Source organism: Pseudophryne corroboree, chromosome 4 (assembly GCF_028390025.1).
Source record: "Pseudophryne corroboree isolate aPseCor3 chromosome 4, aPseCor3.hap2, whole genome shotgun sequence".
NCBI classification, from domain to species: Eukaryota; Metazoa; Chordata; class Amphibia; order Anura; family Myobatrachidae; genus Pseudophryne; species Pseudophryne corroboree.
This window is the reverse complement of record NC_086447.1, coordinates 390,899,923-390,924,911: the sequence shown is the minus strand read 5'-3', so window position 1 is coordinate 390,924,911 and position 24,989 is coordinate 390,899,923. Positions and strand designations below refer to the sequence as shown.

General features: G+C 47.2%; 1 protein-coding gene across 1 annotated transcript in view; it reads right to left on the bottom strand.

Annotated features, from left to right (window-relative positions):
• The window catches only part of LRRC1 (leucine rich repeat containing 1), a 428,784-nt gene that overhangs the window by 232,250 nt on the left and 171,545 nt on the right, over positions 1-24,989 (bottom strand). The window contains exon 4 of the mRNA XM_063916718.1: positions 21,360-21,449. Coding sequence (XP_063772788.1) covers positions 21,360-21,449 — 90 coding nt within the window. The remainder of the gene's footprint in view (positions 1-21,359; positions 21,450-24,989) is intronic.

Genomic DNA, 24,989 nt, shown 5'->3' with positions numbered 1-24,989 from the left:
AATAGCTGGCCTAAGTATAATGCCTGAGTGTGTATATACAGACTTCAGGATCGCCTCCTGCTTTCTATCAGCAGGTTCCTTGAGGGCGGCCGTATCCGGAGATGGTAGTGCCACCTTTTTAGACAAACGTGTGAGCGCTTTATCCACCTTAGGAGGTGTTTCCCAACGTGACCTATCCTCTGGCGGGAAAGGGAACGCCATTAGTACCTTCTTAGGAATTACCAATTTTTTATCAGGGAAAGCCCACGCTTCTTCACACACTTCATTTAATTCATCTGATGGGGGAAAAACTACGGGTAGTTTTTTCTCCCCCAACATAATACCCTTTTTAGTGGTACCTGTATTTATATCAGAAATGTGTAACACCTCTTTCATTGCCTCAATCATGCAGTGAATGGCCTTAGTGGGCATCAAGTTAGACTCATCGTCGTCGACACTGGTGTCAGTATCAGTGTCGACATCTGGGTTTGCGGTCTGAGGTAGCGGGCGTTTTAGAGCCCCTGATGACCTGTGCGACGCCTGGACAGGCACGAGCTGAGAAGTCGGCTGTCCCACATTTGGCATGTCGTCAAATTTCTTATGTAAGGAGTCTATACGTGCACTCATTTCTTTCCATAAGCTCATCCACTCAGGTGTCTGCCCCGCAGGGGGTGACATCCCTTCTAAAGGCATCTGCTCCGTCTCCACATCATTATCCTCATCAAACATGTCGACACAGCCGTACCGACACACCGCACACACACAGGGAATGCTCCAACAGAGGACAGGACCCACAAAAGCCATTTGGGGGGACAGAGTGAGAGTATGCCAGCACACACCAGAGCGCTATATAATGCAGGGACTAACTGAGTTATGTCCCCTATAGCTGCTTTTTCTATATAATTGTATACTGCGCCTAAATTTAGTGCCCCCCCTCTCTTTTTTACCCTTTTCTGTAGTGTAGACTGCAGGGGAGAGCCAGGGAGCTTCCTTCCAGCGGATCTGTGAAGGAGAAATGGCGCCAGTGTGCTGAGGGAGATAGCTCCGCCCCTTTTCCGCGGACTACTCTCCCGCTTTTTCCTATATTCTGGCAGGGGTATTTTCCACATATATAGCCTCTGGGGCTATATATTGTGGTATTTTTGCCAGCCAAGGTGTTATTATTGCTTCTCAGGGCGCCCCCCCCCCAGCGCCCTGCACCCTCAGTGACCGGAGTGTGAAGTGTGTGTGAGGAGCAATGGCGCACAGCTGCAGTGCTGTGGGCTACCTTGGTGAAGACTGATGTCTTCTGCCGCCGATTTTCCGGACCTCTTCTTGCTTCTGGCTCTGTAAGGGGGACGGCGGCGCGGCTCCGGGACCGAACACCAAGGACTGGGCCTGCGGTCGATCCCTCTGGAGCCAATGGTGTCCAGTAGCCTAAGAAGCCCAAGCTGGCTGCAAGCAGGCAGGTTCGCTTCTTCTCCCCTTAGTCCCTCGCTGCAGTGAGCCTGTTGCCAGCAGGTCTCACTGAAAATAAAAAACCTAATTTCTATCTTTCTTTCTAAAGGCTCAGGAGAGCCCCTAGTGTGCATCCAACCTCGGCCGGGCACAAAATCTAACAGAGGCTTGGAGGAGGGTCATAGTGGGAGGAGCCAGTGCACACCAGGTAGTCATAAATCTTTCTAGAGTGCCCAGCCTCCTTCGGAGCCCGCTATTCCCCATGGTCCTTACGGAGTTCCCAGCATCCACTAGGACGTCAGAGAAAATCTGTTTATTTTCCTTAAACATGTGTACCCTTGTGTCGGGGACCGAGGGTTCATCCTCAATATGCAACACATCCCTTATTGCCACAATCATACACTGAATGGTTTTAGTCACCCTAGGGTGCAATTTTACTTCGTCTTAGTCGACACTGGAATCAGAATCCGTGTCGGTAGTAGTGTCTTGTGTTAAGGGACGCTTTTGAGACCCCGACGGGCCCTGTGAGTCGGTCCAATCCGAGGATTGACCCCCTGATGTCCCCCCTAATTCAGCCTTATCAAGCCTTTTATGTAAAGATGCCACACTTGCATTCAACATATGCCACATGTCCATCCAATCCAGAGTCGGCACAACCGACGGGGACAAACCACTCATTTGCTCCACCTCCTCCTTGGAGAAGCCTTCCGCCTCAGACATGTCGACACACACGTACTGACACCCCACACACACAGGGATTAACCTATAAGGGGACAAAACCCCAACCAGGCCCTAAGGAGGGACAGAGAGAGAGTATGCCAGCACACACCAGCGCTTAAAAACACTGGAAAAATTATGACCAGATAGCGCTTTTCTATATATAATATACCAATTCCCACTCACTGCGTCGCTAATGTGCCCCCCTCTCTTTTTTCCAGCCTGTGAAGTTCAGCAGGGGAGAGACCAGGGAGCCAGCGTTTTCCTCATGCAGCTTCTGTGGAGAAAATGGCGCTGGTTAGTGCTGAGGATCAAGCCCCGCCCACCCGACGGCGGGCTTCGGTCTCAGTGATTTTTCAATGAAAATGGCTGGGGATCTTAGATTTACTGCCTCCGCAGCCTAATCTATCTGCATTTGCCAAATGTGAGGTTTATTGCTGCCCAGGGCGGGCGGGCGGGCGGGCGGGCGCCCCCCCCCCCACCCCTGCACCCTTCAGTGCTGCTCTGTGTGACTGGGAGCAATGGCGCGCAGCTTACCACTGCGCGCCTTACCTCATGAAGATCTGATGTCTTCTGCCGCCTAAGATGTCTTCTGCCTTCTCATCCGGCTTCTTTCTTCGGCATCTGTGAGGAGGATGGCGGCGCGGCTCCGGGACGAACCCCAGGTGAGACCTGTGTTCCGACTCCCTCTGGAGCTAATGGTGTCCAGTAGCCTTAGAAGCAGTGCCCAACTTGACAAGCCAGCTCCACTTCTCTCTCCTCAGTCCCACGATGCAGGGAGCCTGTTGCCAACAGGACTCCCTGAAAATAAAAAACCTAACAAAATTCTTCTTCAACAGAAAACTCTGGAGAGCTCTCTGCAGTGCACCCATTCTCCTCTGGGCACAAGATCTAACTGAGGTCTGGAGGAGGGGCATAGAGGGAGGAGCCAGTGCACACCCATAGTCAAAGTTCTTTTTAGGTGCCCTATCTCCTGCGGAGCCCGTCTATACCCCATGATCCTTACGGAGTCCCCAGCATCCTCTAGGACGTGAGATAAATATATATTATTAAAACACCTAAAATGTGTAGCCCAAAGAGTAGACAACCTATCACATCAATTGAGGGGACCAATGTAATCATGCCCATTTTCAGGGTTCAAATCCTTTGAAATGAGGGTACCCATGAGTCTGTGGATACCAGGCTAAGGGAGCACTGAGGGCATGCCAGCAGCTAACAGAGTAGCTCACAGAGTGCCGGGGCATGCCCCTTCAGTGACAAAAACGGGAGGCGTGGAAGGCAGTCGCGACATCCCTCTTTTGCCAAGGCCACGCCCTTTTTCCGCAGGCGCGAGAAGCAGCGCAGGGGAGTCCCAGAGCCGAAATAAGAAAAGTTGGAAGGTATGCTTTACTACTATAGTCACAGCTGCAGTTTCACGCAATAACACAAAAACAACACCTGTGAGTAAAAACCGTATATGAAAAAGTTAACATATGGCCTCACTGATACAATATATAAAATATATCGCAGAATAAATGGGTACTTATCAGTGATTTGGATTCGTCTGCCTATGGTGAAACCAAATAACTGATAAGCGCCGGCATCGGAGATAATAGGATAGCCCTGGGCAAGTGTACTGCAGCGGCAAACTGGATATCCCACTACAGATAAGGCCCTAGTTGGACTCAAACCCTAGGGTCCAGTACTGTAAGACAGCAAAGCTATCTATTGTCCCACCATTCTACCCAACACATCGGTGTGCTCTTGATTTGTCAACAGACAAGGGATTTGAGTGAAAGCAACTGGGGCGATCAGCACAGGGGATGCAATTATGGGGCAGATGTATCAAGCATGGAGAAGAGATAAAGTAGTGATAAGTGGAAGGTAATAACACACCAGCCAATCATTACAGGTTTGAAAAATGACAGGAGCTGATTGGCTAGTGTGTTATCACCTTCCACTTATTTATTTATCACTTCTCCAGGCTTAATATATCTGTCCCTATTTTCCTTTGCCACAAGGAGGCAGGTCAAGGAAATGCTCCTCATAACGACCAGTTTTACTTCTCTAAACTTGCATTAAGAATTTTTAAAACCAGTGAGGATATTATTCACATCATCTGTGGGGGAAAAAAAAAAAAAAACTGTCCTTGGGACCAATACAAAGAAATATAAATATTTTGGGATACATGGCTCTGGGATCTGACGCTGGATATAACAGTTATACCTGCAGGGGTATGTGGTTCTGGGAACTTAGACAGGCCTCTCGTGGCTAGGAAGTGTTGGGGATTACAGATTCCATGGAGCAGAATTGGGTCCGAGGTTGCATAGGCACCATTTTGTTTTTCAGCAGGGGAGTGCTCGCTGCCCCTTTCGCTACTCTAAGTGTAAGCATACACCACATATATATCAAAAGCGTAAAAAAAAAAAATTGTGAAAAGGCTGTAATATGGGCGTTTTAGCATTTATTGTTTTTGCATATATGCAATATAGCGTCACTTCTAAAAATATAGGCCATTAGGAAACAGAAGACAGATCACAATTGTTAGGTTAAACACATATGGAATACAGAAAAAGAACACTTATTTATACTGAACACTGTTATAGCTAGTTGATGTGGCGTGTGCATCAGTCTTTGGACTGAATGTGCAATCATCCAGCATATTAAAGAAACATTTGATGATGTGTCACTAGTTTAGAATTCAGTAAATTGTAGATGCACCCATTTTTGTTTCTTTATAAATATCTTAATACAAACACACAGATTTCATTTTGTTTGCCGTTTCTTTGGCTCTACAACGTCCCTTCACTCCTGTATTAGGTGTTCTTATGAGATTCACTGTCATTTATACATTGCTATAGGGAGTAAGGGATTTCCCTTCAGAGTTATTTAGATATATGGGGGTATATGCAATTGCGGTCGAATTCCCGAAATTGTCAAATTTCGGGTATTTTTCGCCAAAAAAAAAAAATTCGTCAATGCAATTCAGAGCTTTCCGTCAAAAAAACGGACTTTCAAAATTCGACTTTTTGAAATTCGACTTTTTGCAAATTCGACTTTTCTGCAATGATACAAGTGCTGCAATTCGACAAGAGCATATTCAATTCAAGTTTGGAAATTCGACAGCAGTGCTTTTAGACAGCAAATTCGTCATTTTCAATCCGCCACACTTTGGAGGGTGAAACCAATAAAAAAAAATTTAAAACATGTTTTTTTTGTGGGTTTTTTTCGTGGTAATATCAGATCTATTTATATTAGAAGGGATTAGGTACTTGGTTTGTCTTTTTGGGAGGCACAAGTATTATTTATATATTTTTAAAAATAATATTTTTTTTTTATAGATGGAATGGTGAAATCCCTGAAAAAAATGGCGTGGGGTCCCCCCTCCAAAGCATAACCAGCCTCGGGCTCTTCGAGCTGGTCCTGGTTCTAAAAATGCGGGGAAAAAATTGACAGGGGATCCCCCGTATTTTTAAAACCAGCACCGGGCTCTGCGCCTGGTGCTGGTGCAAAAAATACGGGGGACAAAACGAGTAGGGGTCCCCCGTATTTTTTACACCAGCATCGGGCTCCACTAGCTGGACAGATAATGCCACAGCCGGGGGTCACTTTTATACAGTGCCCTGCGGCCGTGGCATTAAATATCCAACTAGTCACCCCTGGCCGGGGTACCCTGGGGGAGTGGGGACCCCTTCAATCAAGGGGTCCCCCCCCCCAGCCACCCAAGGGCCAGGGGTGAAGCCCGAGGCTGTCCCCCCCATCCAAGGGCTGCGGATGGGAGGCTGATAGCCTTGGTAAAATGTCAAGAATATTTTTTTTTCCCAGAAGAACTACAAGTCCCAGCAAGCCTCCCCCCCGCAAGCTGGTACTTGGAGAACCACAAGTACCAGCATGCGGGAGAAAAACGGGCCCGCTGGTACCTGTAGTTCTACTGGAAAAAAAATACCCAAATAAAAACAGGACACACACACCGTGACAGTAAAACTTTATTTCATACGTCGACACACACACACTTACCTATGTTCACACGCCGACATCAGTCCTCTTCTCCAAGTAGAATCCACGGATACCTGAAAAGAAAAGATCAATATACTCACCTCAGCCAGGGTCCAGAGATAAATCCACGTACTTGTTAAAAAAAACAAACCGGACACCCGTACCATGCCGGACTGAAAGGGGTCCCATGCTTACACATGGGACCCCTTACCCCGAATGCAGAGAGACCTCTCAGAGTGACAGCTGTCACAGAAAGGTCTCTAAAGCCAATCAGGAAGCGCAACTTCGTTGCGCTCACCTGATTGGCTGTGCGCTGTCTGAACTCAGACAGCGCATCGCACAGCTCCGTCCATTACTTTCAATGGTGGGAACTTAGCGGCTAGCGGTGAGGTCACCCGCCGGTCAGCGGCTGACCGCGGGTAACCCCCGCAGACGGCAAAGTTCTCACCATTGAAAGTAATGGAGAGGCTTTGCGATGCGCTGTCTGACAGCTCAGACAGCGCACAGCCAATCAGGTGAGCGCCACGGAAGTAGCGCTTCCTGATTGGCTGAAGGGACTTCAGTGACAGGAGTCACGTGGTCTCCCGGCATTCGGGGAAAGGGGTCTGATGTGAAAGCATGATACCCCTTTCAGTCCGGTGGTACGAGTGTTCGTTTTTTTTTTTTTTTTAACAAGTACGTGGATGTATCTCTGGACGTGGATGTACCTCTGGACGCTGGAAGGTGAGTATCATTTTTTTCACAGGTACCCTCGGATCGTCGGAGACCGTGGCAGTCGGCGTGTCAACATAGGTAAGTATGTGTGTCGGCAGTGTAATAAAGTTTTACTGTCACTGTGTCTGTGTACTGTTTTTATTTGGGTATTTTTTTTCCAGTAGAACTACAGGTACCAGCGGGCCCGGTTTTCTCCCGCATGCTGGTACTTGTGGTTCTCCAAGTACCAGCTTGCGGGGGAGGCTTGCTGGGACTTGTAGTACTGCTGGAAAAAACAATATTCTTGTCATTTTTCTCAAGGCTATCAGCCTCCCATCCGCAGCCATTGGATGGGGGGGGACAGCCTCGGGCTTCACCCCTGGCCCTTGGGTGGCTGGGGGGGGGACCCCTTGATTGAAGGGGTCCCCACTCCCCCAGGGTACCCCGGCCAGGGGTGACTAGTTGGGTATTTAATGCCACGGCCGCAGGGCACTGTATAAAAGTGACCCCCGGCTGTGGCATTATCTGTCCAGCTAGTGGAGCCCGATGCTGGTGTAAAAAATACGGGGGACCCCTACTCTTTTTGTCCCCCGTATTTTTTGCACCAGCACCAGGCGCAGAGCCCGGTGCTGGTCTTAAAAATACGGGGGATCCCTGCCCAATTTTTCCCCGCATTTTTAGAACCAGGACCAGCTCGAAGAGCCCGAGGCTGGTTATGCTTTGAAGGGGGGACCCCACGCCATTTTTTTTACGGGTTTTTCCCGTTTTTTTAAATCGCGGCAAAATCCGGCAAATCGGCCGTTTTTCGCCCGCGGGACTGTCGAATCCGTTTTTCATTGAATATGGTGAATTCCGGCAGCCACCTGCCGGAATTCACCTGTCGAATTGTGTCGAATTAAAAAACGTCGATAATTTGCCGCGATTCGCCGTGAATTGCATATACCCCTTGGTTTCCTAGAAGGCCTACAGTAGAATTATAAACAAGACGTTTGCATATGGCAGACTGAGGAAACAGGTGTAACATTGCCTTCCAATTAAGAACCCTCTGTAGTATTTATGGATATATTCTACTAATAGAACAAGGTTTTAAAAAAATAAAAAATAAAAATTGTGGACATAAAAGTACTGTGCATCACACGCTTTTATTTTTTTTTTCTTTTAAACTGGTCGGTTAAGAATTGTTCTTATATGAAAACTTAATTGCTTAGTAGAAATGCCTTACCCTGTAACTTAAGACAAAGTCTTGGTATTTGAGAGAAGTATGTTGTTTGAATTTGTGTAGCTGTCCCATGCATCACTGAGAATCGTCCAGAAGAGTTAATCCTAGAGATAGAGTCTAAAACAGAGGGTCCTGACCATAGTAAAAATAAATGGAAAAAAGTTTGCTCATCAGGAGTTTAGATTATAATAGTGACTATTTAGATGTATTTGAAGAAGTTGCAATGACTCAGTTTAGTTGGCAAAAATACTAATTTTGGTGGCAGTAGCTGTAGCAGTTTATGCTAGCATGATTTCTACTTCTTCTGGACAGCAGAACAAACAGATAAATACCGTTAGATTTATGTAATATTTTATTTATTTTCTTTTTAAGAAATAACATTTACTGATATTCAAGAATATAAATACAGTATATACACATACTATATAATATATATATGTCATTATCTCAGTAGGGGACCCAAAAATGTGGGATTTTTCATTTTGGATAAGGGATACTCAACCTGTATTTCTACTGACATTTAGTGTTTGTAATAGATTTATTTTATTTTTTTATAAATTTGCAAACATATAGATGCATCCTTCCTGGTCCATTTATCTCTACGAGGGTTAAACAAGAGCAACTACACCCCCATGGCAGCAGGGCCATCTTAACATACAAGCACAATGGGCAGCTGCCAGGGGCCCCACAATTCTAGTTTCCTTCAAGTAGGGGTGGGTGGTTGTCACACAATCTGAATGGCAAGGCAGCATTCTCTACCTGCCTCCCAACCAGACAGTGAATAGCTGTCAGGCTGCTGATCGGTGGATAGAACCATCCATTTACCAATCAGAGGACTGTCAGCCATTCGCTGTATGGAAACATTCATTTTTTATTAACAGTTTCTTATACAGCTCAGCAAATTCTGTTGCACTTTACAACTGGGCAATGATAGTACAAAACTGGGTAATAACAAAACAGTCAGAGGTAGGAAGGCCCTACTCGCAAGCTTAAAATCTATAGGGAAACAGGCATTGATACACAAGGATAGGTGCTATCTATTGCATAGTTGTCCACCGGATAGGGGCTTGGCAATATAAACAATCCACTGAGCATGAGCAGCCTTTTCTCTATCTCCGCATTATGTGCCACAGTGCTGAGGGCAGGATAAAAGTGTTACAGGGGGGAAGAAATCGCGATGATCGCACCACACTCCCCCCCCCTATCAAAGCATGGACGACACATGGAGTCCTCTCACCATCACCCAGTTGTATTACAATTGCTTGTGATTGGCTGAGAGGCTGAGACTCCTGGTCAACTAAGGTGATGAATGTAGGTCTTAAGGACTGCTGTAGTGTTTAGGTGTTCTGGATTTAACTGCTTTTATGATGGAACAAGAATAAAGTGATAATATACTTGTTATACACTGCTCAAAAAAATAAAGGGAACACTAAAATAACACATCCTAGATCTGAATGAATGAAATATTCTTATTAAATACTTTGTTCTTTACATAGTTGAATGTGCTGACAACAAAATCACACAAAAATTATCAATGGAAATCAAATTTGTTAACCCATGGAGGTCTGGATTTGGAGTCACCCTCAAAATTAAAGTGGAATAACACACTACAGGCTGATCCAACTTTGATGTAATGTCCTTAAAACAAGTCAAAATGAGGCTCAGTAGTGTGTGTGGCCTCCACATGCCTGAATGAGCTCCCTACAATGCCTGGGAATGCTCCTGATGAGGTGGCAGATGGTCTCCTGAGGGATCACCTCCCAGACCTGGACTAAAGCATCCGCCAACTCCTGGACAGTCTGTGGTGCAACGCAGCGTTGGTGGATGGAGCGAGACATGATGTCCCAGATGTGCTCAATTGGATTCAGGTCTGGGGAACGGGCGGGCCAGTCCATAGCATCAATGCCTTCATCTTGCAGGAACTGCTGACACACTCCAGCCACATGAGGTCTAGCATTGTCTCGCATTAGGAGGAACCCAGGACCAACCGCACCAGCATATGGTCTCACAAGGGGTCTGAGGATCTCATCTCGGTACCTAATGGTAGTCAGGCTACCTCTGGTGAGCAAATGGAGGGCTGTGCAGCCCCCCAAAGAAATGCCACCCCCCACCATTACTGACCCACTGCCAAACCGGTCATGCTGGAGGATGTTGCAGGCAGCAGAACGTTCTCCTTGGCATCTCCAGACTCTGTTACGTCTGTCACATGTGCTCAGTGAGAACCTGCTTTCATCTGTGAAGAGCACAGGGCGCCAGTGGCGAATTTGACAATCTTGGTGTTCTCTGGCAAATGCCAAACGTCCTGCATGGTGTTGGGCTGTAAGCACAGCCCCCACCTGTGGACGTCGGGCCCTCATACCACCCTCATGGAGTATGTTTCTGATCGTTTGAGTAGACAGATGCACATTTGTGGCTTGCTGGAGGTCATTTTGCAGGGATCTGGCAGTGCTCCTCCTGTTCCTCCTTGCACAAAGGCGGAGGTAGCGGTCCTGCTGCTGGGTTGTTGCCCTCCTACAGCCTCCTCCACGTCTCCTGATGTACTGGCCTGTCTCCTGGTAGCGCCTCCATGCTCTGGACACTACGCTGACAGACACAGCAAACCTTCTTGCCACAGCTCGCATTGATGTGCCATCCTGGATGAGCTGCACTACCTGAGCCACTTGTGTGGGTTGTAGGGCGGTCATACAGGCACGTGGAGGCCACACACACTACTGAGCCTCATTTTGACTTGTTTTAAGGACATTACATCAAAGTTGGATCAGCATGTAGTGTGTTTTACCACTTTAATTTTGAGGGTGACTCCAAATCCAGACCTCCATGGGTTAATAAATTTGATTTCCATTGATAATTTTTGTGTGATTTTGTTGTCAGCTCATTCAACTATGTAAAGAACAAAGTATTTAATAAGAATATTTCATTCATTCAGATCTGGGATGTGTTATTTTAGTGTTCCCTTTATTTTTTTGAGCAGTGTAGTTACAGCAAGTTCTCACAAAATCAAAAATATTCATCTATGGTGCACATACAAATGTTTTTCTATACAAACATTGAAGCTGCTAAAAGCAGTTAAAACTGTCAGACATCTAACTTTTTTTTCCAGTTATGAGATGTAATACAAAAATGAAAATACACATAAAATTATTGTATAGTTTTAAGTGTTTAAATTCACAACTACAGAACAGTAGCCATCAAAGAGAACAAAGAAAAAGCTTCCCAGTTTTTCCTTCATATTCTAAGCTTTTGTCAACGTCACCATAGTAACACACTGATGTTGCAGGGCTTTATTTATGACTAAATGAAGCACAGAGTCAGACATTATCCCATAAGGTATAATCTGCATTAATCTGTTGTAACCTCACATTTTAGGACAAGGAGTGCATGCTAGGTGGGAAAAACAAGGAGTCAAAAAAATAAGAAAAAAAGGAAGGTACGCAATTTAGATACTAGTTCCTTGAATGAGATTATTTCATGATACACAGATGTTGAGACTAACACATATGCCTGACTTTCAACTATGTGACAGAAAAAAAAAAAATACATATTCTGTGGAAAAATGTACAAGGTCATACAGAGAACAGTATATAAACGAACATGCATGCTTTAAAATAAAGTTGGGGTCTAGTACCTAGTACTGTATTCTCTCTACATTTAATTATTTTGGATATAGAGATAGTAAATCTGCACGCTAAGTGTTTAAAAAAGGGTGTATGCCAATTTGGCAATACAAACATATCTTCGGCGTTTTTTGCAAGTATGGTGATGCAGGAATGAACACAATTCATTCACAACTCTACTTACAATTGAAGGTTTGCAACTGGCCTGTACATGCCAGGGTGTTCTGTGAGGGTGTGCTGTCGGAACTGGGGGCTATGAGTTGGCTCTTATATTCAGGGAACACAGCTGGTTTGTAGAAGACAACCCTTAGTTTCTATAGTCGTGTGGAGCAGGTATGATTAAAGAGGGGTTATCCGAAGTGGACAATTTCATTTAAGAAAAATGCCAGAGTCTACTGCACGGCAGAAGAGTAGGGGACATGATCGGAGCCTGCACATAGGCCCGCGCTCCTCTCTTAAAACCACCTCTGGTAGCGGACATAAGCAAAATAGGGAAGCTGCTGTATTGTGAGATCATTGTTACACATAAATTAATGTGTTAAGCGAAGGCCTATGGGATAATCCCTTCCTAAATTGCCTAACTCAGAGATTCCCAAACACTGTCCGCTAGGCACCCTAAAGGTCCAGATTTGAAAGATATCCATGGCTCAAGCACAGATGGTTAAAACCAATTGACTGATTTACTAATTACGTCACCTGTCGCCAAGCATGTGCTGTATATGCTTAAAACTTGGACCGTTAAGGTGCCTTGAGGACCACATTTGGGAACCTCTGGCCTAGCTGTAAAATAACCTTATAAAAGAACTAAGCTCCAATGCTTTTATACAATGCAAATCAACCAAAGTAACATTTTATTATTCAAAATAATTTGCAAGAGGTTATTATTTCTGATCAGAAACAATTCCTGGTTAATAATCGATTACATCAGATATCGACATTTATATATTACTACTTATCTCCTATATCATAGCCCAGATCTGTGACTCTGTGCCTGTGTGTATAACGCTGGGCGTGGCTAGGAGCTCTCATTGGGTTAGCAGCAGGTCTATCATACCCAGTCCACAGCTGATTGGGCATGAAACGTCCTCCCACACAGGTTACATCCAATGGGAGGCTCTGCCCTAGGCTGCTGTGTTCCCAGAGCAGGATTAACAATGGAGCTGATATAGCTGCAGCTCCAGGTCCACAACCCAAAATAGGACCACTGCATCTGCAGCAACATACCCGCCAACAATTTACACATAAAAATCTCTACAAATTCAAAAGGGGGCGTGGCCACAGGTAAAGTGGCATGACCACGCCCCTTTCCCTATACGTTCAATGGAAGTTTGGAGAACCAAAAATTGGTACACACCATAAAAAAAGGGTACTGTACCTGCCAAAAAGGTACAGTTGGAGGGTATGCCACTGCATCAGCAGCAAGTCTCTGTACTGTAGATAGGGAAAGATAAAATCCTTTTACTGCAGCATTTTATGTCCTGCTGCCAGTCTGCCTGCCCCCTCCGGTATCAACAATCCCCAATCCCTAGCCGCGCCGCAGGTGGAACAAAAACTGCCGCGGCTACCTCCATAGATGTGTATGAAAGCGGCGCAGTGGAAGGCTTTCATAGCCCTCCCTGCGCCGCATACTCTCTGAGCCCCGGAGCCTCCTCTGCGTGTGATGTCACAGAAGTGCCTCCCCGCCACAGCCGCGCCCAGAACCCCAGAGGCCCGGACTCGGCAACACAGCACCTGGGCTGCCGGCATAGAAGCCCCGAGTTGGCTAATGCAACGGATAGAGTGGGTGATACCGCGGAGTGTAATGTCTGGACGCTGAATCAATGTAAAAGGTGACCGTGCTGTGCAGTATTCACCTTTTACATTGATTCAGCCAGTCAGTCAGTTCTGCCAGCCAGTCACTACTGTTAGCGCCGATGTCTTAACGCGCCGCATTACAGGGAAGTAGACGCACTAAAACTACAGCTCCCAGCAGCCCTTAGCGCCGAAGCATTCCGGTGCTAAGAGCTGTAGGTTGAGTGCATCTTCTTCCCTGTAATGCGGCGTGTTGGGACACCTGCACTAACAATAGTGACTGGCTGCTTGGCTGCTGTGCGAGTCTTCGGGAGAGCCACTGCCAAAGGGAGGACAGCAGCTTGGCTGCTTCCAGGAGAAGCATTGCCAGCCTCTCCCCCATTCGCAGTACCTCCGGGCCCCATCCACGGCACTCCAACACACCCCCCTCCACCACCCGCGGTGGCTGCAAACACCCTCTCCCACCAGCAGCACCCCCGCAACCGCACCTCCCCCACCCTCGGTGGCTCTGGACCCCCTCCCCAACCCACGGCACCAACCCCACCCGGGGCGCCCCCGCAAACCGCCAATTCACCACCCGCGTCTCCCCTGGACCCCCTCCACCATCCGCGTCTCCCCCGCACCTGCCACTCCCCCAACCAAAGCACCTACTAGGTGATTCATCAAGCTCTGCGTGTGCTGTTCACGCCGTTGCAAGGGGCAACGACCCCTTAACCATCGCACGCCCTTTGTCCTTGCAATATTTAACCACTCACACAATTATGATTGGAGGTAATACTCCATATAATAAAATATTGCATGCCTAAAGGGCGTGAAAGGGTTAAGGGGGCGTAGCCCCTTACGATGGTGTGAAGAGCGCCCGTAGGGCGCGATGAATCCCCTAGTAGATTAGAAATGCAGATTTGTCCTCATAAATCTAGCCTCAATACGCCATGCAGAGCAAGATGCCTGGTGTGAGTGAGCCGCCATGTTCTATGCAACTCCGCTAACAGACTTTTTTTTTTTATTAATCAAAAATGCATCTTATTCACAAAGCAATACGACTACGAAGCACAAGGAGACTGTGCTGATTAATTTGATATATGACACTTGTGTATTGGAGTCTGTATATGGAGCAGAACAGAACTTATATTGAAAAAAGCTTTGGCTGCTACACTGTAGCACTTTGTTAACAGATTCAGTTGCTCAATCGCACACAAATATATAAAGGGTCTATTTACTAAGCCTTGGATGGAGATAAAGTACCAATCGGCTCCTAACTGTCATTTATCAAACACAGCCTGTAGCATAGCAGTTAGGAGCCGATTGGCTGGTACTTCATCTCCATCCAAGGCTTAGTAAATAAACCCCTAAGTGTCATAGCAAGAGAGTCTACTTGTGCATCATGGTCACATTGCGTTGCGACTAAGATGCATTTTCAGCAAAAAAGAAGCCCGCTAGAAGATTGTCACGTGACCTGGCGTGCCAAGAGGGGCTGCTTACCATGACTGCAGCAAAGAAGTATGAGGACATAACTGTATATAGTCCTCATTTGAGTACAGGTCGAGTATCCCATAGCCGGAATGCTCGGGACCAGGAGCAATCCAGATAACAGAATACCAGTTATTCGGATGGGTTCCGGGGGACCGTGGCTGGTCCAGCGCATCGGTGGGAGTCAACGGCAGGTCCTAGGAGTAGTGAGTGTGAAGAAATGCAAAGCCACTTCTCCACCTGTCTGTGATTGGCCTGCAGACTCCAGTGACATCATGACGCCAGCCGTGTCATGACGTCACTGTAGGGCTGGAATAGTCCAGTTTTCGTAATATTTCGGTTAACGGGTATCCGGATAACTGATAACCCGACCTGTATTACAATTGTATTATAAGGAGAAAAGTATGGCAGGCTGCTAAAATATATACTAAGCAAGAATACATTGCAGCATTTATCTGAAGTTTTACCATCAGCATATTATAGTAATCTATTGCTATACAACAGTAAAGCAAAAAATAAGATTTTACTTACCGGTAAATCTATTTCTCGTAGTCCGTAGTGGATGCTGGGTACTCCGTAAGGACCATGGGGAATAGACGGGCTCCGCAGGAGTCATGGGCACTTTAAGAAAGAATTTGGATTCTGGTGTGCTCTGGCTCCTCCCTCTATGTCCCTCCTCCAGACCTCAGTTAGAGAAACGGTGCCCGGAAGAGCTGACAGTACAAGGAAAGGATTTTGGGAATCCAGGGTAAGACTCATACCAGCCACACCAATCACACCGTATAACTTGTGATAACTTTACCCAGTTAACAGTATGAACAACAACAGAGCATCAGATCAACCCTGATGCAACTATACATAACCCTTATTTAAGCAATAACTATATACAAGCATTGCAGAAGAAGTCCGCACTTGGGACGGGCGCCCAGCATCCACTACGGACTACGAGAAATAGATTTACCGGTAAGTAAAATCTTATTTTCTCTAACGTCCTAGTGGATGCTGGGGACTCCGTAAGGACCATGGGGATTATACCAAAGCTCCCAAACGGGCGGGAGAGTGCGGATGACTCTGAAGCACCGAAAGAGCAAACACAAGGGCCTCCTCAGCCAGGGTATCAAACTTGTAGAACTTTGCAAAGGTGTTTGAACCTGACCAAGTAGCCGCTCGGCAAAGCTGTAATGCCGAGACCCCTCGGGGGCAGTCGCCCAAGAAGAGCCTACCTTCCTTGTGGAATTGGCCTAAACTGATTTAGGCAGTGGCAACCCTGCCGCAGAATGAGCCTGCTGAATCGTGTTACAGATCCAGCGAGCAATAGTTTGCTTTGAAGCAGGCGCCCCAAGCTTGTTGGAAGCATACAGGATAAACAAAGATTCTGTTTTCCTGACCTTAGCCGTTCTGGCTACATAAACCTTCAAAGCCCTGACCACATCCAGTGACTCGAAATCCTCCAAGTCAGTAGTAGCCACAGGCACCACGACAGGTTGGTTTATATGAAAGGATGAAACCACTTTCGGCAGAAATTGTGGGCGGGTCTGCAATTCTGCTCTATCCGCATAGAAAACCAGATAAGGGCTTTTATGTGACAAAGCCGCCAATTCTGACACACTCCTAGCCGAAGCCAAGGCTAATATAGCATGACCACCTTCCACGTGAGATATTTCAATTCCACCGTTTTGAGTGGTTCAAACCAGTGTGACTTCAGGAAACTCAACACCACGTTAGGATCCCAAGGTGCCACTGGAGGCACAAAAGGGGGCTGAATATGCAGCACTCCCTTTACAAACGTCTGAACTTCAGGCAGAGAAGCCAGTTCTTTTTGAAAGAAAATGGATAAGGCCGAAATCTGAACCTTAATGGAACCCAATTTAAGGCCCAAAGTCACTCCCGCCTGTAAGAAGTTTAGGAAACGGCCCAGCTGGAATTCCTCCATAGGGGCATTCCTGGCCTCACACCAAGCCACATATTTTCGCCATATACGGTGATAATGTTGAGCTGTCACATCCTTCCTAGCCTTTATCAGCATAGGAATAACTTCATGCCTTTTTCTGCTAGGATCCGGCGTTCAACCGCCATGCCGTCAAACGCAGCCGCGGTAAGTCTTGGAACAGACAGGGCCCCTGTTGCAACAAGTCCTGTCTTAGAGGCAGAGGCCACAGGTCCTCTGTGAGCATTTCTTGCAGATCTGGATACCAAGTCCTTCTTGGCCAATCCGGAACAATGAGTATTGTTCTCACTCCTCTTTTTCTTATGATTCTCAGCACCTTGGGTATGAGAGGAAGAGGAGGAAATACATAGACTGACTGGAACACCCACGGTTGTTGAGGCGGGATGCCATCATGTCCACCTGTGGCAGTTCCCACCGACTTGCAATCTGCGTGAAGACTTCTTGATGTAGTCCCCACTCTCCCGGGTGGAGGTCGTGCCTGCTGAGGAAGTCTGCTTCCCAGTTGTCCACTCCCGGAATGAACACTGCTGACAGTGCGCTTACGTGATTCTCCGCCCAGCGAAGAATTCTGGTGGCTTCTACCATTGCCACCCTGCTCCGTGTGCCGCCTTGGCGGTTTACATGAGCCACTGCGGTGATGTTGTCTCACTGAATCAGAACCGGTTGGTCGCGAAGCAGGGACTCCGCTTGACGTAGGGCGTTGTATATGGCCCTTAGTTCCAGGATGTTGATGTGAAGGCAAGTCTCCTGACTTGACCACAGCCCTTGGAAATTTCTTCCCTGTGTGACTGCCCCCCACCCTCGGAGGCTTGCATCCGTGGTCACCAGGACCCAGTCCTGAATGCCGAATCTGCGACCTTCGAGAAGGTGAGCACTCTGCAGCCACCACAGGAGAGACACCCTGGGGGATAGGGTGATCAACCGATGCATCTGAAGATGTGATCCGGACCACTTGTCCAACAGATCCCATTCAAAGGTCCTCGCATGGAACTTGCCAAAGGGAATGGCCTCGTATGATGCCACCATCTTTCCCAGGACTCGCGTGCAGTGATGCACCAACACCTGTTGTGGTTTTAATAGGTCTCTGACCAGGATCATGAGCTCCTGAGCCTTCTCCCTCAGGAGATAAACCCTCTTCTGGTCTGTGTCCAGAATCATGCCCAGGAAAGGCAGACGAGTCGTAGGAATCAACTGCGACTTTGGAATATTTAGAATCCAGCCGTGCTGTTGTAACACTTCCTGAGAGCATGCCACGCTGATCAGCAACTGCTCTCTGGACCTCGCCTTTATGAGGAGATCGTCCAAGTATGGGATAATTGTGACCCCTTGCTTCCGCAGGAGCACCATCATTTCCGCCATTACCTTGGTAAATATTCTCGGTGCCGTGGAGAGACCAAACGGCAACGTCTGAAATTGGTAATGACAATCCTGTACCACAAATCTGAGGTACACCTGATGAGGTGGATAAATGGGGACATGAAGGTATGCATCCTTTATGTCCAGAGACACCATAAAATCCCCCCTTCCAGGCTTGCGATGACCGCTCTGAGCGATTCCATCTTGAACTTGAACCTTTTCAGGTATATGTTCAGGGATTTTAAATTCAATATGGGTCTGACCAAACCGTCCGGTTTCGGTACCACAAACATGGTCGAATAATAACCCTTTCCTTGTTGAAGGAGGGGAACCTTGACCACCACCTACTGAAGATACAATTTGTGAATTGCAGCTAACACTATTTCCCTCTCTAAGAGGGAAGCTGGCAGGGCCGATTTGAGGTATCGGTGAGGGGGCATCTCCTTGAATTTCAGCTTGTATCCCTGAGACACAATCTCTATCGCCCAGGGATCCACCTGGGAGTGAACCCACTTGTGGCTGAAATTTCGGAGACGCGCCCCCACCGGGCCTAGTTCCGCCTGTGGAGCCCCAGCGTCATGCGGTGGATTTAGTGGAAGCCGGGGAGGACTTCTGTTCCTGGGAACTAGCTGTGTTGTGCAGCTTCTTTCCTCTGCCCCTGCCACTGGCAAGAAAGGACGCACCTCGGACTTTCTTGCCTTTTTGTGATCGAAAGGACTGCATTTGGTAATACGGTGCTTTCTTAGGTTGTAAGGGAACATATAGCAAAAAATTTGACTTTCCAGCAGTAGCTGTGGAGACCAGGTCCGAGAGACCCTCCCCAAACAATTCCTCACCCTTGTAAGGTAAAACCTCCATGTGCCTTTTTGAGTCGGCATCACCTGTCCATTGCAGAGTCCACAGGACCCTTCTGGTAGAAATCGACATTGCATTTATTCTAGAGCCCAGTAGGCTAATGTCTCTTTGAGCATCTCTCATATATAGGAAAGCGTCTTTTATATGCCCCAAGGTCATTAATATAGTATCCTTGTCTAAGGTATCAAGTTCCTCAGATAAGGTATCCGTCCATGCTACTACAGCACTACACACCCAGGCCGACGCAATTGCCGGCCTTAGTAAGGTACCTGAATGTGTATTAATGAACTTCAGGGTACCCTCTTGCTTTCTATCCGCAGCATCTTTTAGGGTGGCCGTATCCTGTGACGGCAGGGCTACCCTCTTGGATAAGCGTGTTAAAGCTTTGTCCACCCTAGGGGAGGATTCCCAGCGTAACCTGTCCGTTGGCGGGAAAGGATACGCCATAAGCATCCGTTTGGAAATCTGCAGTTTTTTATCTGGAGATTCCCAAGCCTTTTCACATAACTCATTTAGCTCATGTGAAGGGGGAAAGGTCACCACCTGCCTTTTTTCCCCATACATATGAACCCTCTTGTCAGGGACTGGGGTTTCCTCTGTGATGTACAACACATCCTTAATTGCTTTAATCATATAACGGATGGATTTAGCCAATTTAGGCTGTAACTTTGCATCATCGTAATCGACACTGGAGTCAGAATCCATGTCGGTATCTGTGTCAACAATTTGGGATAGTGGGCGCTTCTGAGACGCTGACGGCCTCTGCGACATAGGATCAGGCATGGGCTGAGACCCAGACTGTCCTAAGGTTTCAGCTTTATCCAACCTTTTATGCAAGGAATTAACATTATCATTTAAAACCTTCCACATATCCATTCAATCAGGTGTCGGCGCCGTCGGCGGAGACACCACATTCATTTGCTCCCGCTCTGCTTCCACATAGCCTTCCTCGTCAAACATGTCGACACAAGCGTACCGACACACCACACACACAGGGGATGCTCTTTTTGAAGACAGTTCCCCCACAAGGCCCTTTGGAGAGACAGAGAGAGAGTATGCCAGCACACACCCCAGCGCTATATGTCCCAGGAATCACACAGTAACTTAGTGTTAACCCAGTAGCTGCTGTATATTATTTTTTTGCGCCTAATTTATGTGCCCCCCCTCTCTTTTTACCCTCTTCTACCGTGAATCTGCAGGGGAGAGCCTGGGGAGCTTCCTCTCAGCGGAGCGGTGGAGAAAAAATGGCGCTGGTGAGTGTTGAGGAAGAAGCCCCGCCCCCTCATCGGCGGGCTTCTGTCCCGCGTTTATGTACAATATTATGGCGGGGGCTCATACATATATACAGTGCCCAACTGTTTATATGTCCAACTTTTGCCAAGAGGTCCTAATTGCTGCCAACCTCCCCCCCCACCCCTGCGCCCTGCACCCTACAGTGACCGGAGTATGTGGGTGTAGTGTGGGAGCAATGGCGCACAGCTGCAGTGCTGTGCGCTACCTCAGTGAAGACTGGAGTCTTCTGCCGCCGATTTCGAAGTCTTCTTGCTTCTTTCACCCGGCTTCTGTCTTCCGGCTCTGCGAGGGGGACGGCGGCGCGGCTCTGGGATCGGACGACAATGGGTGAGATCCTGTGTACGATCCCTCTGGAGCTAATGGTGTCCAGTAGCCTAAGAAGCAGGACCTATCTGCAGAGAGTAGGGCTGTTCCCACGATGCAGGGAGTCTGTTGCCAGCAGAGCTCCCTGAAAATAAAAAACCTAACAAAATACTTTCTTATAGCAAGCTCAGGAGAGCTCACAAAATAGCACCCAGCTCGTCCGGGCACAGATTCAAAACTGAGGTCTGGAGGAGGGACATAGAGGGAGGAGCCAGAGCACACCAGAATCCAAATTCTTTCTTAAAGTGCCCATGTCTCCTGCGGAGCCCGTCTATTCCCCATGGTCCTTACGGAGTCCCCAGCATCCACTAGGACGTTAGAGAAATGTTAATTAAAATTATTTGAGGTCTCTTAATGAGCTGAAACATGGTTTTGCCTTGTAAATGATTGCCACTTTATAAATACAGGCAGACTCACTTTAAATCCTGCATAGCCTGTAACTAGCAGACTATTACATAAGGCCTACAGTATATGTCTGTTTTTGGAGGAATTGTGTGAATTTTATAGTATTTTTAGGTATTTCTGTATACTACTATTTTTATGCGCCACAGCACAGTGTTTTCGTTTCCAATACACCCTTTGAGGAGTACATTCACCACTTTACTGCACATTATTTACAGTGACAGAGCCTGCGGGCTGACATACTTACTTCCCAATGTTTTCAGGGAGTGCTTGTAGTGAGATATCATTAATGGAAAGGCATGTGAGGCTTTCTAGGTTGGGAAAACTTTCAGGTAACCTGAATTTAAAAGGCAAATAAAAACACAAATTACAAAATGCTCTAAACTTAACATTTGTGTTAATCACAGTAAAATGTAAAGTATCTGTATGCTAATATTATCTAAGATAAATATAGCCATATGTTTTCATAAACCATCTAAAAAGACAAATAAAAAAGATAAAGCAGCGTATAAAAATGACGTGTGCTTTAAAAAATAAGAATTTACTTACAGATAATTCTATTTCTCATAGTCCGTAGTGGATGCTGGGACTCCGTCAGGACCATGGGGAATAGCGGGCTCCGCAGGAGACAGGGCACATCTAAATAAAGCTTTTAGGATCACATGGTGCGTACTGGCTCCTCCCCCTATGACCCTCCTCCAAGCCTCAGTTAGGTACTGTGCCCGGACGAGCGTACACAATAAGGAAGGATCTTGAATCCCGGGTAAGACTCATACCAGCCACACCAATCACACCGTACAACTTGTGATCTGAACCCAGTTAACAGTATGATAACAACAAATGAAGTAGCCTCTGAAAAGATGGCTCACAACAATAGTAATAACCCGATTTTTGTAACAATAACTATGTACAAACATTGCAGACAATCCGCACTTGGGATGGGCGCCCAGCATCCACTACGGACTATGAGAAATAGAATTATCGGTAAGTAAATTCTTATTTTCTCTAACGTCCTAGTGGATGCTGGGACTCCGTCAGTACCATGGGGATTATACCAAAGCTCCCAAACGGGCGGGAGAGTGCGGATGACTCTGCAGCACCGAATGAGAGAACTCCAGGTCCTCCTTAGCCAGAGTATCAAATTTGTAAAATTTTACAAACGTGTTCTCCCCTGACCACGTAGCTGCTCGGCAAAGTTGTAATGCCGAGACCCCTCGGGCAGCCGCCCAAGATGAGCCCACTTTCCTTGTGGAGTGGGCCTTTACAGATTTAGGCTGTGGCAGGCCTGCCACAGAATGTGCAAATTGGATTGTGCTACAGATCCAACGTGCAATCGTCTGTTTAGACGCAGGAGCACCCATCTTGTTGGGTGCATACAATATAAACAACGAGTCAGATTTTCTGACTTCAGCTGTCCTTGAAATATATATTTTTAATGCTCTGACAACGTCCAGTAACTTGGAGTCCTCCAAGTCGCTAGTAGCCGCAGGCACCACAATAGGCTGGTTCAAGTGAAAAGCCGAAACCACCTTAGGGAGAAAATGAGGACGTGTCCGCAGTTCTGCCCTGTCCGAATGGAAAATCAGATATGGGCTTTTGTACGATAAAGCCGCCAACTCTGAAACTCTCCTGGCTGAAGCCAGGGCCAATAACATGGTTACCTTCCATGTAAGGTATTTTAAATCTACCGATTTTAGAGGCTCAAACCAATGAGATTTGAGAAAATTCAAAACTACGTTCAAATCCCACGGTGCCACTGGAGGCACCATTGGGGGTTGTATATGTAGTACACCTTTGACAAAAGTTTGTACTTCAGGAACTGACGCCAATTCCTTCTGGAAGAAGATTGATAAGGCCGAAATTTGAACTTTAATGGACCCCAATTTTAGGCCCATAGACAATCCTGCTTGCAGGAAATGTAAGAATCGACCCAATTGAAATTCTTCCGTTGGGGCCTTTTTGGCCTCACACCACGCAACATATTTTCGCCAAATGCGGTGATAATGTTGTACAGTCACTTCCTTCCTAGCCTTCATCAAGGTAGGAATAACTTCCTCTGGAATGCCCTTTTCTTTTAGAATCCGGCGTTCAACCGCCATGCCGTCAAACGCAGACGCGGTAAGTCTTGGAACATACAAGGTCCCTGCTGAAGCAGATCCCTTCTTAGAGGTAGAGGCCACGGATCCTCCGTGAGCATCTCTTGAAGTTCCGGATACCAAGTTCTTCTTGGCCAGTCCGGAGCCACTAGTATTGTTCTTACTCCCCTTTTCCGTATAATTCTCAGTACCTTTGGTATGAGAGGCAGAGGAGGGAACACATACACTGACTGGTACACCCACGGTGTTACCAGAGCGTCCACAGCTATTGCCTGAGGGTCTCTTGACCTGGCGCAATATCTGTCCAATTTTTTGTTGAGGCGAGACGCCATCATGTCCACCTTTGGTTTTTCCCAACGGTTCACAATCATGTGGAAGACTTCTGGATGGAGTCCCCACTCTCCCGGGTGAAGGTCGTGTCTGCTGAGGAAATCTGCTTCCCAGTTGTCCACTCCCGGGATGAACACTGCTGACAGTGCTATGACATGATTTTCCGCCCAGCGCAGAATCCTTGCCGCTTCTGTCATTGCTCTTCTGCTTCTCGTGCCGCCTTGTCGGTTTACGTGGGCGACTGCCGTGATGTTGTCCGACTGGATCAACACCGGCTGACCCTGAAGCAACGGTTTTGCCAGGCTTAGAGCATTGTAGATCGCTCTTAGCTCCAGTATATTTATGTGAAGGGACGTCTCCAGGTTTGACCACACGCCCTGGAAGTTCCTTCCCTGTGTGACTGCTCCCCAGCCTCGTAGGCTGGCATCCGTAGTCACCAGGACCCAGTCCTGTATGCCGAATCTGCGGCCCTCTAACAGATGGGCACTCTGCAACCACCACAGGAGAGACAACCTTGTTCTTGGTGACAGTGTTATCCGCTGATGCATGTGCAGATGCGATCCGGACCATTTGTCCAGCAGATCCCACTGAAATGTTCGTGCATGGAATCTGCCAAATGGAATTGCTTCGTAAGAAGCCACCATCTTTCCCAGGACTCTTGTGCATTGATGTACTGACACAGTTCCTGGTTTTAGGAGGTTCCTGACAAGTTCGGATAACTCCCTTGCTTTCTCCTCCGGGAGAAACACCTTTTTCTGAACCGTGTCCAGAATCATTCCCAGGAACAGCAGACGTGTTGTCGGGGTCAATTGAGATTTTGGAAGATTCAGAATCCACCCGTGTTGCTGAAGCACTACCTGGGTTAGTGCTACACCGACTTCCAGCTGTTCTCTGGACTTTGCCCTTATCAGGAGATCGTCCAAGTAAGGGATAATTAATACGCCTTTTCTTCGTAGAAGAACCATCATTTCGGTCATTACCTTGGTAAAGACCCGAGGAGCCGTGGACAAACCAAACGGCAGCGTTTGAAACTGATAATGACAGTCTTGTATCACGAACCTGAGATACCCTTGGTGTGAGGGGTAAATTGGGACATGCAGATAAGCATCTTTTATGTCCAGGGACACCATGAAGTCCCCTTCCTCCAGATTCGCTATCACTGCTCTGAGTGACTCCATCTTGAACTTGAATTTCTGTATGTACAGGTTCAAGGATTTCAGGTTTAGAATAGGTCTTACCGAACCGTCTGGCTTCGGTACCACAAATAGTGTGGAATAATACCCCTTTTCCTGTTGTAGGAGGGGTACCTTGACTATCACCTGCTGAGAATACAGCTTGTGAATGGCTTCCAATACCGACGTCCTTTCTGAGGGAGACGTTGGTAAAGCAGACTTTAGGAACCGGCGAGGGGGAGACCTTTCGAACTCCAACATGTAACCCTGAGATATTAT